The 15,952-nt window shown below is 38.3% G+C and overlaps 1 protein-coding gene across 5 annotated transcripts in view; it reads right to left on the bottom strand.

Moving 5' to 3' along the window:
* Positions 1–1,035: 1,035 nt before the first annotated feature.
* ttll5 (tubulin tyrosine ligase-like family, member 5) overlaps positions 1,036–15,952 on the bottom strand; it is a 73,334-nt gene continuing 58,417 nt past the window's right edge. The window contains exons 32-33 of one of the 5 annotated variants that reach the window (XM_017690846.2): positions 8,259–8,341; positions 1,036–3,093 (exon numbers count right to left, since the gene is read on the bottom strand). In XM_017690846.2, coding sequence (XP_017546335.1) covers positions 3,041–3,093; positions 8,259–8,341 — 136 coding nt within the window. In that variant the 3' untranslated portion in view covers positions 1,036–3,040. Of the gene's footprint in view, positions 3,094–8,258; positions 9,272–15,952 lie in introns of those variants that run through there. The other 4 variants (XM_017690848.2, XR_005130838.1, XR_005130839.1 and 1 more) reach the window with 4 other exon arrangements.

The following is a 15,952-nucleotide window of genomic DNA, read 5'->3' as shown; positions in this document are numbered from 1 at the left end:
TTTAATGATGAATGGACAAAAGGAAACGACCCAAAAAGATTTCTGGTTCCATTGACTTATATTCAAAGTAAAGTAGGTTTTTCCCTTCTGTAAAGTTACCATTTTGGAGATACAAGGTTTTCTTCAGACAACAGCGAAATGAAGCCTTCATCTTTTCAAACTGCAATACATGTTTCAATTGCTCAGATATCTAACCTGCCTATAAAATTCTCTCAGTAGGCTGTTCTAAGTCTCCTGTGGTCTCAACAATTAAATCAAACTGCAGTATCAGAAACCTGATCAGAATATACTACAGCCATCCATTGCAGAGAGTCCAGTTAGGCAAGTGCTGACTTGATGAGAACTTTGGCTTAGTTCAGTAGAGCAGAGTACTCAGCAGAGTAATGAAATGCAGAGACAAGTAGCTCATACAGATGCAGTCATCAGACACTTGTATTGCAGAGGAAGCTCATCACTTTCTCATGTTCGTCGCATGTTACAGAAGGCAGCTAGATATCCGGTGGAATCTGAGAAATTACTGGGGAAATTAAAATTAAAGTTCCATGCCTGGGAAAACCATTTTTTAAATATAAAAGAGTCTGGTGTTGCTAAAGTCTCAAAATGTGCCATTCAGTCCCCAGTTCATATAGCCCACATTTTCAAACTAATTCTGAAGACAGTTTTTGTGATTTAACATATACCTTCCTATTCAGCCTACAGGAGTCAACTCTGCACATTCATGCTAAAGTTCTAAGACGTGTTTCAGTCCAAACAGCTTTTTAAATGATACAGAACAACCTATCACAGTTTTAAAAGTGTGGCAGCAAAAACAGCCTCTTCAATTCTAAGGGATAAATGGTCATGTAAAAATAAATGATGACCGTTTGTGGTATTAAAAAAACAAACATTATAGTACATTTTAAACAGACCTCAAGGAAAATGATCCAATACAAGGAAAACATAGGATATGGGCCCTTTAAAAGGTTTAAGATATGTAGCAAAAATTCAAGCATTTAGGATTAAATCATGTTTTTAACCAAAAATGTACAGTGACAGTTACTGGCACAATCTTGATGCTTTTACTGATAAAGATGAAGGAGACAACATTTTCATTAAACAATTCAAGTATGCATGTAACATTCTTCTAGTCATGTCACAGACAAGTGTAAATTTTGTCTTCGATTAAAACTATAATTATGTATCCAGAGGAATTTCACAATGTGCACTATAACCGCAACCACTTAAACTGCATACCACATGGAATAGAGATTTCTACCATCTCTTTACTAGCACATCTCAGTGGATTGAGAGTTAATCAAATATTAATAGCTTGTTTGGTCTAATATTCCTATACATTTCTGTCACAGACTCCAAACATTCAGTTCCACACTGTAATAATCAATGGTACAGTTATTTTTGATTTATGTTAAGAAAGTTGTCAAGTACACACAGGACAAGTACAAAATAAAACACTGTAAACACTAAAGTGAAACTTTCCCAAAAAGAAAAAAATAAAAACCAAACCCTGAGGAAATAAACAATACAGTATAATATCCTTATTTAGGACATTAGGTTTTGTTTTGCATACATCAGAATTATGCCTTGATGGCCACACATTATGACAAATGAAAACTTACGGTCTACAAAAATGGAAACAGCATTTGATCTAATCAGTAAATGTTTATGAAACAAAAAATACCACCAGAGTCCAACAATGTACCATGCCAACTGCCAAGCCTAATATTAACACATTATTTATAATTAGCATACCAGGAGAGGTGTGAATATGCCTGTCAAATAAATCAATATAACTACCAATTCTCCCTGAGACAGGATTTATCTAACTGCTGCACTATTAGGGCACACTGTGGAAGAGTGGACTGCTTTCAAATAGAAAGACAAAAATAGGTTTCCCTCAAATCATTATGCAGAGATGTAAAGATTTATTTTAGGGGCCATTAATGAATTAACACAGATCCAGTTATGCTATGGAGCCATCTATTTCTATGGCTCTGACTGTTAAGGGTGCCATGGAAGAAGAACTTATAGAACACATCATAAAAACATGACACAATGTACTCAGAGATGCCAATATACAAGCACTATGTGGCACCTGAATGAGGCACTTTTACAGAGAGCATTAACGGTCTGGACTGACACAGTGTGACACAGTTCTATGATGCATGCTTAGAAAGTCTTTTACCATTGTGGTGTCCTTTGAGGATATTTAAAGCTACACTTTGTTTACAACAACTTAACAGTATATAAAAACACAACCTTCTTCAATAGAATACTTTCAGATGTCTGTTAGGTCAAAGAACTTTTCATACCCATTCAATGTAATGCTTTGGATTCCATTAGTTTCAAACAAGAAAAGAAATAGTTTTAAATGCATGGGTGTTCTCTCTTAAAAGTGGTTTATGTAATGTAACTGCAACCCAAAATGTGTCACATATTAAAATTAAAACTGCTTGTAATAAAGAGCCTGCACCTTTTTTTGGCCAGGCCTGTTATAGTGTGCAGGCGCAGTACAGTAGAGGCAGCAGCTGTTGTTGCCTGTCTTTCCATGGCAGCAGTTGCATGTGAGAATAGGGCTGGACAACTGCAGTGGTGGGATGGGGAGGAACTGAAGGCCACCGGAAAGTCTTGGGCCATGGAACAGATCCTCATTTGCGTCAAAGCCAGGGATTTCTTACACTGCAGGCTATCCTGTTGCACACCCACATGCTCTCCAAGAAAATAAATAAGGCTGGTTTGATGTCAGACGCTGTCTCAGGGGTAGAAGCATTTGTCAGCTGTTCCCTGATTGAATACACTATAAGGGAAGATATGATTCTTGTCTAGCATGACAGACAGCACAAGGAGGGAGATAATACGGTTAGGAAGCACACAATACATTGTATTTTGGTATGTTAACTGCACAGCTGACCTTTTTTTTTGGGGGGGGGGGGTAGAGGCAGCTGCATCAAGTGAAACCTAGGGTTAATTTTTATATTAGAAACATCTGTACCAGTGAGCGGATCCTACACTGCAGGTAGTTACTGGACCAGCCCTCACTCAGTCATCTGTGATTGGACCCATGAGTCTGGAACAGTTTGCTATAAACAGAGAGACCTAGAATAAGACAAGAATAGATGACAGTGTAAAATGACTTACAGGGAAAAAAAGACTATCATCATCTCTCACTTTCTCACAGATACACAATGCGCATTAAGAGTGTAACAACTTCAATATGTATTAAAAAAAATCAAATTTGAAACAGTGTATTGATATGTAAATCTATATGGCACAACACACTTCTGTCTCTCAACTGAGGGTCTCTCATTTATCATCTTTCATGATAGCTTGTCAACTAGGCACCTGGGTGCGTCCTATCAGAGTAAAGTAAGTGGGGAGGGGGAGGGGCATATATACACCAAAGCGCAAATGACCTGTTTTTTTTTTTTTTTTTCTCAAATCAACTATAAATTTGTGATTAGGCACTAAAAAAGTTCAATTTGGGAACTTTATTTATTTTAGCCAATGTATTCTAGCCTGATGTATGTAGTATACAAATAGAGTACACAAACAGTATAATAACAACATATTACAATACAAAATAAATCAAACTGAACCTTGACCTCTCGACTGAGAATTGTTTTTAACCTGAAAATATGCGCATCGTTAGCCCCTAGTGCACACACATGTGAGCTGTATGAAGGTGCAAACATTAACATATTAACATTAAAGGGTGAACACAAGTCGAATATTCAGGCACTCCTTATTTCAGCTGTATCGATACATGTATCATGCTGGGACACCAAATCAGAAAGAAAAGTTTTCATCGTTACACCAACAATACATATACACTTTTTGACATATCTTCTAGTGTAAATACTTCATAAGCAATAGCTTTAATTAGTAATGTAGTAATGTAGATTGTATTTTTTTCCCTTAAAGGACTGAAAAACTGGATGCCAGCACAAGTCAATGCAAAGTAACCATGCAAATAACAAACACTTATATTTGAAGTGCTATAGCTAGTACATACAGACTATACTGAATGACAAACTGTCAGCAAAACACAGATTCTCAATAGTATAATTTACAGTACTTAAAGTCATTACCATAGTCAAAGGATTATTAAAAACTTTTATAAAAACAACAACAGTCATGATTGCAGATGCCATTCACCACAGCTAAACTAATTGATGCAAGTCACACTAGGAGAAATTCTAGTGAATTTCATGTGTTGTCCCATAAATGGGGTTATGTCAGATAAGAGCAGCAGCAGAAGCTGCAACTGTCCTGCCCCTGTCCTCCTCTCTCCGTGGTCTATCGCCTGGCCCTGAGCCAGACTTACAGGAGAAAAGAAATTCCAAGTGCAGTCAGAGCTGCTGTGTTTGTGCTCCCAAACAGTATTCTCTTTCATTCCCTCTCCACAGACTCTGTTTATTTTGGTGCTCTTTTACACCGTGAGGCCTTACGGCGCAGGAGAACGAAAACATCAAGCCCAACTTCCAATCCAGTGACATGACTGCTGGAAGCAGCTTTTCCAAGCTCAGCAAGAAGAGTTGTGGAAAAAAAGAGAGAATGGGGAAAATATTTCCCCATTTTCATCGTATATTCCTCCTCAATATATCCCTCGCAAAATGATTTATATTCATAGTAAATTCAATGATTAAACAGACAACAGCAAACAAAAAGAAGCCAACACCAGAAGAACAGGAGGAGAAGATCAAATACCAAAGCTCAGTGAAAAATGAGGCTTGGTGTGGTTTCTGGTTTGGAACTGTAGTGTATACCATTGCCAAAACCGAGCAAAAGGTTGAAAGGGAAGTCTAATTGGTCGGCTCTTTGTTTGATTTAGAATTTTCAGGGGGGTACAGGGTGAAAGCCTCTCGTTGGATTCAGCAGACCATGTCCTCTTTGTCTCATGGCAGGGTCTATAATCTTTCTGGTAAACGTAGGTGTAGCCCTGTTAAAATTTCACACACCACAGTCAGGCCAAAACAACCCCATTCACTGACACAGATGTGTTTTCTGGTTTATGCCCATTACAGCAGTAGCAAACAGTTAAATAAAACTAAACAAAGTCATGACAAACTAAAACATTTTTTAAGAAAACCTGAACCACTTCAAACTTTGTTTCCATAATAATCCTATTTCTAGCAAGATTCGATTTGTTTGTGGCACATTTGTTTTGAGGAGAGCAAGAGTGTTACCTATCACTGTCATGGGTCTTATAAATTGCCAAAATATTTCAGTGCAAGCGCTTCAACAGAACACTGAGTACTCTGGGCATTAGTTTTATCGGCCCAGTAAAATCAGAATGTGTCTGAATGAGAGCAAAAGAATAAAGAATGGTGAGTGGCTGCTAATGGCAGGCCTAATGAGAAGAGAGTGCAGGAAAGAAATAAACAAGAGGAGGTGGGAATGGGGAAGAGGTAAAGAGAAGGAGGGTCATGGCAATAGAGAGAGGCTGACAGATGCACACTGACGGCTGATCACAAAGAATGCTGCCTGTATAGATCAGCTCTAACTCCCTGTCACACTCAATCAGGACAGCCCACTTATTTCAGCACAAAGACACAGAGGGCCCTTCTCACTCTCAAAACAACACAGCAACACAACGCATGGCTGCGCTCTACTTTCAGCTGTTCCCTCTACTTTTATCCTCTCTCTGTCTCTCTCTCTTGCTCAGTCTTCAAATTACCTCCTTTTCTCTCTCTCTCTGCTCCCGTTATTATTCAGGTGCCAAGCACCTCCCAAACCTCTTTCCCCATACAATGGAAAAATGCATTCATGAAATTCAGAAGCAGCTCCCTGCAGATCAAGTTGCAGTTATTGATGAGTTTATAAGACGTCTGTTGAACCGCGCCAAAGTACATACCTTGAAAAAGGGGGGAAAAATTTAACGAAAGAAAGAAGTGACTGCACACTGCATATTTTTTGGTCTGTGCAAAACAATTGTCATTTTCTGCTAGTTTTTCCAGATTCGAGGAAACTGACTGTGTGTTCCATGATAAATTGTGGGATACATGTAGACACATGGTATAGAAGGCGTTTGGGGAAAGTCCTGATCAGACAAACAGATGTGCAGCAGCTTAAACTGCTTAATATCACTGTTACTGCAATAAAATCAACAGTTCCTCCAGACCCACGTTCAGGCTCCAAGGTGGAAAGTGTTGTGCAACCCTAGGAAGAGGGGTGTGAGCATGCGCAACTGTGTGTGCTCACACCCACAGTCTCACACGGTAAAGGAGAAGGCAGAAAACATTGGCTTCAAATCGACACACTGAAAAAATCACCAAAAGTTATTAGCAAACTTGTTTTTATTATTAACGTAATATGTATATTGCTTCTAACTTATGAAAATTCATCACTAACACATCTTTCATCACCCCTTAAGTTACAGCTTTCTAGGGAAGCTTTAAAAAGCATATAACAAATATGGCCCTGTTCACAGTAGGTATTGACATCTGTCTCAGGTTATCTGATCAAAAGTGGACGGCAAGAGGCACAGCCACTCACATCTGGGATTTCCATGCCACATTAGATTTAATGACCATGTACATTCACCTCATCAGTCTCTCTCTGTTTGTTGTCAGACAGAAATACACCAAAAGTCTGTGACAAACTACAATGCATGGATTGTTAACACAACTTGTAAACAAACAGGAGAGGAGATGGAAAAAAGACAACACAGCTCATTAAGACAATCCTTCAATGCTGTCAAGGGCACACTGAGACACTGTAGCATTCACACTACAAATTTTATATGATTCTATGCATCCCTGACAAAACCCAAAGGAGTGATTGCATCACATTAAGTGTCTGAGATGCATTGTACCTCATTTACACCTGTACTTAGCACCATCCACATCCATCACCAAGAATACATGTTAACGTCGGGTGTAAACATGATCTAACAGACAAAGAAAAAATGTATTCTGATCAAATTCCTATTTTACTGTCACTGTATTTGTTCAACAGCATTTACTTAGTAAATCTTAGTATGCCCCAGCATGTATAATTGCCTGTTACACCTGCAATAGAGTAAGTAAGATACAACAAGCTGTGATGAGCTTGAAAATTGATTTGTGATGGGAAACTGTAGTTAGAAATATGGAAGCACGGCTCCATTAGGCCACAGTCTTTTGAAAGCTAAAAAGTGTAATTTTGTATTCATGTGATATTACAGGAAGAAGACCACCAGTTCAGAACAAATGAAAAGTGCACATATGCTACGTTAGTGGCATCACAAGATTAAGGTTTATCAGTAAACAAGCTCAACACAGACGACAAAAGTAACATTGGGAACATTAGGTATGACAGTGAAATAAGAGATGCAACATTGGTGAAATTCTGCTAAAATTTCTTGTCTTGCTGTGAAAGCTGAAGGACAACTGGTACCATGCTGCCATTGCTATGAAAAGATCAACATCCAACAGCTGACAATGGCTAAAATGTGTCACATTCACTTAGTGGTATGTCGGAAAGACAGTATGTTATATAAAAGTGATATACGCATCTAACAGATGTCTTTTTGAGCAGACATTTCACCTCTTGATAAACACCAAAATGTATCCTCAGTGTTCAGTTCATTTCAGTTTACAGTCTGTTTTAGCACTGTAAACAGTTTGCAAGTGTATATTTTAGTTACATATTTAATACAGAAATATATAGTGATTATGTTTTATAGCATAGTGGCTCCCAATCATAGTCCTGGGAATCTAATGTTGGCCTAACCTCCTGAGCAGAGGTGTATTAAATGAGGATGAGAAGAAAAAAAAAAGTGTGAAACAGTCTGTGTACCATTGCTGCACCATGTGCAGCTCATGAAGCAATTACTACAAATAGCATCAGTGCTATTCTCATTAGTGTTGAAGTTTACCCCAAGTGGAGAAGTGCCATGAATTCTAATGACGTCTTGTTGCCATAGTATGAGATAAAAATAAAAGACTATGCTGAACAGGGTTCATCAAAGGTGGTATGGTCACTATGCCCAGCTGCCTGCCTTTGATGCTGGAAGAGTAACTCACCTGTTTGGCCAGAGAGATCTCTCTGCCAAGGATGGCCATTAAAATACCATAGGCATGTGCTCCTAATAAATGCTCAATTAATTAACCTATATAAGCTTTGTGAGTGGTCTTCTAAATCAATGCAGTTCAAAATGAAACGGCATTTTAAAAAAAGAGACCCGTCATAACTACAGAAGGCTTTGATCTAATACCAGGTATACTTATCGGGCAAAATCAATATTTAGATCTTTAAATATAGATGGTGGGTGTATTCACCTGTCTTTCCACACATGGTGTCATAGACAACATGTTGTCGATTAGATATGCTGTTACTGGATGTAGCATCAGGTGGTGCCTGCCTGTTGACAAAGATTAAAAAATTAATTAGACGAACCTCACATATTTCTAACATGACAGACATATGATACATAAGATGCATATGTACAAACTTGGTAGCCCAACCTCATCCATGGAGGGAAACATATTGGTAACACTTCACTGAAGTGTTCAGTGGCCATTCAGAAGGCCACATTACTTCTACATAATCCTTTCAACAGCAACCAACATGAACCTACATAAACATTTAGAAAGGCTTATTCCAACAAGCATCAGTTGTCATAAAAGTTGCTTTCGTCAATTTAAACGTCAACTGCAATAAAATCAATTTTAGAGACAGCTGACAATTGTTGATATAAGCTTTTATAAATTTCTTCACAAATTTATGTCAGTTGTTATGAAGGGCTTATGTAGGTGTCATGTAGCCATATAAACGCTGCCCTTAGATAAAGTGTTCCCAACGTGCTTTGTGTATCACTGGGGCACAAATATGTGACACACTGTCCAAATTTCCTTAGTCATTCATCATTATAAGAAAGACAGAGAATACAACAATGATGTGAAGTAAAATATTGCTGAGCTGCACAAATTAGGAAATGGTTACAAGTTGAAAATGCCCATTTCCACAATCAGGGCAATAATTAAAGTTAAAGCATCTGGAGATGCTAATAATTTGCATGAATGGTTTTAGTGGTCAAAGAATCTCCACAGCTGGGGAACCACACACATTAGATAGGTCTTGAGGTCAGAACATCTCCCAAACTACAATTGGATGCCACTTACATAGCCACAAGTTGTTTGGGAGGGTTGCCAGAAAAAAGCATCTGCTGTCAAGGACCAAGTGTCTACAGTGAATCATTCTACCATGTGCAAAAAAGACATTCTACCACCATGCAGAAAGGTACCTCATCTCCACTGTGAAGTATGGTGGGGCTGGCTTTCTTCAAAAGGCCCTGGAGAATTTATTCAGATACATGGTATTACTGACTCAATCAGATACCAGCATATTAAATCAAAATCTGACTGACTCAGCCATGGAAGCTTAAATTGGCCAGGGTTGGATTTTTGGACACTTATCCAAAGCACACCTCAAAATTAACACAAAAATGGTTCACTGACCACAGAATCAAGGTTTTGCCATCCCAGTCCCCTGATCTAAACTCCACAGAAAATGTGGGATGAGCTGAAGAGCATAAGCATGGACCTCAGAATCTGAAGGATCTGAAGAGATTCTGTATGGAGGAATGGTCTCAGACACCTTGCCATGTGTTCTCCAGTCTCATTAAGCATTGTAGAAGAACACTCAGAGCTGTAATTATTTATGAATGAGTGCTACCAATTATGGCACATACAGATTTGGAAAAATATTTCATGATAGGAGTTCAAATAAACGTTAAATTATTATTAATATTCTGAATGACAGTTCAAAAGGATAAGCAATAAAGAATGTTCTAAAGACTGTTTTGCCGTTATTAGTGGATGACACTGTATCTGCCATTTTATTTTGCAACTATAAATAAATACACCATTACAACTTAAGGCAATACATGCCAAAAAACAGAATATAATGAAGTATAATCTTGAAAAACTATTATTGTCCAGAGCAGAGGTTCTTAACCTAGGGGTCACAACGTGGTCCAAGTCACGAGTGTTACTTCAAAACATATACCTTATCAAACAGCGAGAACATCTTTTTGAAAAATGCATGCAACTGCTGCTGAATGTGTCCACCAACAGGTCACAGAGGACAAGCTGATATTGATTATGAATTTTTATAGACTGAGCTCATTACTGAGGGAGGAGCTTTAATGATCGCTAATCTTGAAGCACTTTCTTAGCACCAGGCTAATAATGTCTGATTTACAGACCCAGTAATTGACTAGACTTAGCAATTGATTGATGTTCTGTAATCTTCTGCAATATCTGTAACATGTACACTTGTGTGTGTGTAAGGCGGCCCAGTGGGGGTGGGAAGAGTGAAATATATTTAAGGTTTAAAAACCCCTGGTCCAGAGCTAGATAATGAACAATCACCCAAACTATGCAAAGGATAAGTACACCCTTAGAATGGCAACATAGTTTCTTTCTCCATGCAGTCACGAAATGTCCAAGTGTACAAAATTAACTTGTATTTACGAAATGTTTACCAAGTGTTTATCACAAGCTCCTCATGAGCTACTCATATAAGGTAGACAGGTATTCTGATGCCAAGTCTAAGGCTTTGAATCATTTTGTAGTGCACAGATCTTGAGATATAAAAACACTGTTTTAGCTGATTATCTGCACATAGTCAAACAACTACTCAATTAATGAAATGTATTATAAACTGAAGGCAAAAAGATTTGTTTGCCACAGCAACACAACACAATCGATAAGCAAAATATTTCCACTGACAAATACAATAAATAAATAAATAAATAAATAAATAAATAAATAAATAAGCTTGTGCTTACTGGAAAGCTGATATAAAAGTATTTCTTTGTGCTTTTTATTTGATGATGTTGACTAATTACATGTTCCTAATGGCATCATGGAACTTATGACAAACGTCCCTCTTTGGCAGTGAATGGCTCAAATAATTATGCCTCTCTTGAAGAACATCTGGCTGTGGCAAACACGTTAAATCATCAGTTCTGTCTAGGAGGGGAGAAAAACAGGGGCCAACATGCCCGTAACTCTATACATTAAATCCGCTAAGCATTTTTGGGAACAATAAATAAAGCTTAGCTGGTATTAACCTCTAGAAACAGAACAGTGGCTTGCCAGAGGAGTATTAACACGGTAATGAGGGTGCACAGTGCTGCCTTGTAGGGTCCACACAGTTGGTCTTTCATATGGTTACACAACCCCAGGGCACTGCAGCAGATAGAAATGTTCCAATTAAAAACCCAACTTGACCATGCAGGAAGCACCACTTTAGTGCTTTATTGGCAATAAGAGTTCAAGGTTCTTTGTGCCAGTTACTCAGCATTTAGCATGCTGGGTAGAATGTGACTTTGCATCACTTGTTGCCCAATTTATGTCTGGCATATAACATATGGCATATGTTTAATGTCCTGAATCGGTTCAGCTTTATATTGTGAAGGACAACCAAAGAAATACAAAAGAATTAACAACACATAAAATACTGCACTGTCAAGTTAGCACTTTTTGTAAATCTATTTTCAGGATTCTATTTTAGGTAAAAGACTAAATAAACAAACATAAAACATAAATTGAATCAAATGCCTCTACTGCAGTCATTATCTATAAACAATTATATGTGAGATTGGATGTCTGACCAGCAGCTTCAAAACTACAAAAACATGTTTGAGGCTTCATTTAAATGGATCCTCCAAAACAAAACTTACAGCTATGCAAACCAAACATTCTCTGCCCATATTCCTCCTTTGCTCCTCTCATTTCTCATCCATCTGAGGCTATATGGCTTAGTTCAAACAATTTTTAAGTTAGCAATACCAAAGAGAAAGCAATTTCTACAATACAAAATGTTAAGCATTGTAATAATCTGACAAGCAGAAGTTAACTTGGATTTCAAACTTTCCTCCCTAATTCAAGAAACACGTAAACAGAAATGACATTTTTGTAATTAGTTAGTTTTGTAACTAGGCCAAAAAGTAGAAATAACTTTTTTGTTCATTGGCAGAAATGGAGGTGACGACACACCAGACAGTAACAGTGCTGTTGTAATTGTCACCGTATTAGTAATGCCCCTCTGCACACTGTTTCCTTGACTACAGCTTCAAAACTCAGCATGCCCTACAAACAAAACATACACATGCATTCACATAATTTATTCTACAAATGACTTTCAAATCCCTTCAGCTCACATACAGCAAAGCTGCAAAAAGCACTGATAAAAGGTGATAAATGGATTTAGAATGGATAGAGAGTACAGAATTCTATTTGGTTCATGCGGGTCCCAATCACTGTGTGTGTGTTTGTATATGTATACATAATGAAAAAATTGCACTGGCCACTCAGGCCACAAAGCCAATAAATATTGTGAACAAAATTAAGAATTTATGTAGCAACAGCTTATTTATCACTATATTGTATCTAAGACCTCATTTCACAGAGTGATTTTAGCAAATTTCAACCAATGGAACAACACCTATGACGGCAGGTGGATCAGCTCAGCTGGGGTCAACACAACTTCACCCTACCATGACATTAGCAAATGTTAGACCTTACAAATTCTGACAAAATTTGATTTGATGCTATTAGTTCTGTGTCCGATCCAAAAGGTTTGATAAAAGGGAAAAAGAATGCAAAACAATCTCCAAGGCAAGCGGCCATTTGGGCAACAGGCTCTGCATCAAATGTAGCCAGGGCCACTGGGCAACAGGCCTGCACTAACACATACACACAACCACATCCACACACTCCATCTATGATGATTCTTAATGTGCATTTTATGGTGTGATGTATTTTTGATTACTCCAAATAATATTTAAGATTTGATTGATGTTTCAATGATGATGTCTGGTGCAGTAAATGGTCTAACTGGCTGAAAGCCAGGTATTTCTCTAAAGAGAGCATGACTCAGCTTCTACATCATCTTGCACAATTTCAGACAAAGGCTGTGACTTCACTATTTCTTCATTATAAGGCATAGAAGCACAGAAACACTAAAGCAGAGTGATTCTACTAAAATGAGCAAAAATGAAAGGAAACTCTCAAAAGGAAATTCTCATTTTCTGCTTCCAATCAATCATCTTTTCATGTCTGCCTTCTCCTTCACTTTGGTCTTTTTCTTTCATCCTCCCAAAGAACTTCCTTCTCTTACTCTCCCCTTCACCTGTGCCTTTCACTCTCAGCTCTCTCACTTTTCATAGGTCTTTCTCTCACTGGTTCAGTGTTTCCATTTGAGCATTTTTGGTCTTCAGGCTTCCGTTTTTCCCACACTCTCCCATGTCACACAGGCCGACCACAAAAATGCACGACTGTGGAGAGTGTGAGGGGCTCTGGAATTCCACATGCCGAGGGTAAACACAGTGCAGGCCAGGAAGGCACACAGAGGAGCAAACACTGCACCTACCCTTCTCCAGCACTATCATACCCCTCTCTCAACTATCATCTCTCTCTAACCCTCCCAGCTCAGGAGCTGTCCAACTTTCTTTTACTTTTTCTTTAGGTATTACCTGCCATCACTCTTCTTTTTACTCTTCCACTTCTCTTTTAACCCAGTTACATTTCATGTCAACAGCAGAAAATGAGAATCTTTATTTAACCAAACAACATTTCACATACCGCACGCCACTCAGTACCAGCTGTCTTTAATGGCCCAATCCCACAACATTCTCATCTTAGTCCAGCAACCAAATCTAATTTCACCCCCACTTTCCAGCTCTCTCTGGCCAGAGAACTGTCTCTAGCAGGACAGTGCATGCAGGTCGAGGCATCTCAGCTAAATACACACAACAAAGAAAAAAAAAACTACTTTTTTCCACAAACTGGAGCAGACAAATGATAACATGAAACCAATTATGGAACACTTTAACTGTATTCTTTCAGAAACAGATAAATGTTATCTTGTCTGATTTCTCTAGCTAGGGAACATAAGGCAATTCAGAGCACCTACTGGCATTTGACCACTTTGCAGTAAAGATGTCCTGCTTGTCCCACAGATGCTTTGGCTATATTTGCTCCTTCCATCTATATTTGTTCACAGACTTACTCAATTTTCTTTCTAGATGCTTATCTAATCTTCTACAAAAGCATCTATAATTGTTTTAAATGTAAAACAATTAACATCCCTGATGCACATCAATTTAAAAACAGGACTACTCCCCTCAAATGGTCCCATGACCCCTAATTTCAAACATTTGTGCTGGTGTATGTGCAGCGTGAGCTTGTGTGGGAGTTGGGGGTAGGGATCCTGGCCTGAGCAGGCGTGAAGGGAGCTGGCTCTCTGGTTGCAAGTAGCCCACCATGGTGGCCCATGTGCTTCCAGCAAACAGGCCGCTGCTACCACAGAAGTTTGCCATTGTTGTGTAGTTTGGCCAGATGTGCAGTAATAAAGTCAGGCTGCAGCGTGGGAAACGGATGACAGTTTGGGCTTTCTCTGGTCTCTGCTCCCTAACCCCCACCTCCCACCTTTTTGTCTGCAAATCTCCAAACAAAATAAGGTTTCCAAAGCACTCATAAACACGGCCTGATAGTTGAACTACTCTGTTTACTAAGGAGGCAGAGGTCTATCATGTGACTGTGTGAGTGTTTTGTGTTGACAGAAGATGAAAACTGATTGTAATAGCACTGTAACTTTCACACTCGCACAACATGGCAGTGATTTTATGAAAGGCAGGGTCTGAACAAGGTAGCTTAAATGAGAACAGGAGACAGTTACTTAAAGCTTCCCGTAAAATAGAGATAAAACTATATTTTGAGCAATGCTGTAATTCACCTCAATTACCTGCATATTTTTTAAAGTTCTTAAATATGGTTTCTTTGTTAATATGTTTCTATGAGTCCCCAGTGTGAATGTACTACTGACTTCCAAATAAAGAACAATACCTGTAATTTCAATTAGGGATGGGCATTTCAGTTAAATTTTCACACAGCTGTTCAAACAAGATACATTTTTCTTTTTTGGACAGTGACTATATGTAGGTTGTGTTGTGGATTATCTACATTGTGTCCATTGCTCATGACAAACATTATCCATCAAATTAAGTTGACCTCTTAAATAAAATAAGGTTCTAATTTACTTTACTGCTGGAGGTGCATCCGAGGAATGCTGATGTGGACAGCTGACCAAACAAAATGACAAATGGATATTCTTGCTAGCTCAATTGAGCTTGCTAGTTTAGCTTTTGTTTGCTGTTAGCTTTGTTGCAGTAAGCTTCTCTGACAGCTGTAGGAGTACAAAATGAATTTGAGCTTCTTGTTTATCGTTGCTTGTCATTGACAATTCATATATGCTACAGCTATGTTTTTGTACCATCTGCTACCCGGTACCAGAGTCCCTTCTTGTCTGGTCTGCGGTAGCTTTTAGTAGATTGGAGTAGAATTTCTGTTTGTTTCCTTTTTGGACTAAACAGACAAGAAACTCTAGCCAAAACATAAGAACTAGGTTTTTCACTCACCTCTAATGAAGAGTAGAGTTGAGACATCTGATGATTTATGAATTTATGGTTCAATTTTTTTACTTAATGACTATTCAATTATTCAAAAATACTTACTAATACTCCCTTATTTCAATTTTGAGATTTATGACCTTTGTGTTTGCACTATTAAATTTGAGTCAGGTGGGACTCCGTAGGACGATGCTGATGTCAAGTTATTCCTCAAACTAAATCAGAATTAGCCACCAGTGGCTTCTTATCACAGCCCTGCCCCACACAAAACAAACATCTTCAGCAGCGCTTGACCGAGTACCTACGTGGGAGCGAGGCAAACAGAATTTTAAAAACATAGCATATTGGGATTAAATGAAAGTAATGCACAGCTTTAATATAAAAATGTATCTGCAGCACCTCCATTACATAAGATCAGTACCTCAATTAAAACACAGATGAAATTGGACTCTGGAGAGCAGCTCTCGTTCTCTACTGTAACTGGATCTCTGTTGAGTATTCTGACTCAGCTGACAAATGCAAACCCTATTTGATTTTTCACCTATTTTCTACCCA

This window comes from Pygocentrus nattereri, chromosome 10 (genome assembly GCF_015220715.1).
Source record: "Pygocentrus nattereri isolate fPygNat1 chromosome 10, fPygNat1.pri, whole genome shotgun sequence".
Taxonomy (NCBI): domain Eukaryota; kingdom Metazoa; phylum Chordata; class Actinopteri; order Characiformes; family Serrasalmidae; genus Pygocentrus; species Pygocentrus nattereri.
The sequence above is the reverse complement of the archived record's forward strand: the minus strand, read 5'-3'. Positions and strand labels throughout refer to the sequence as shown.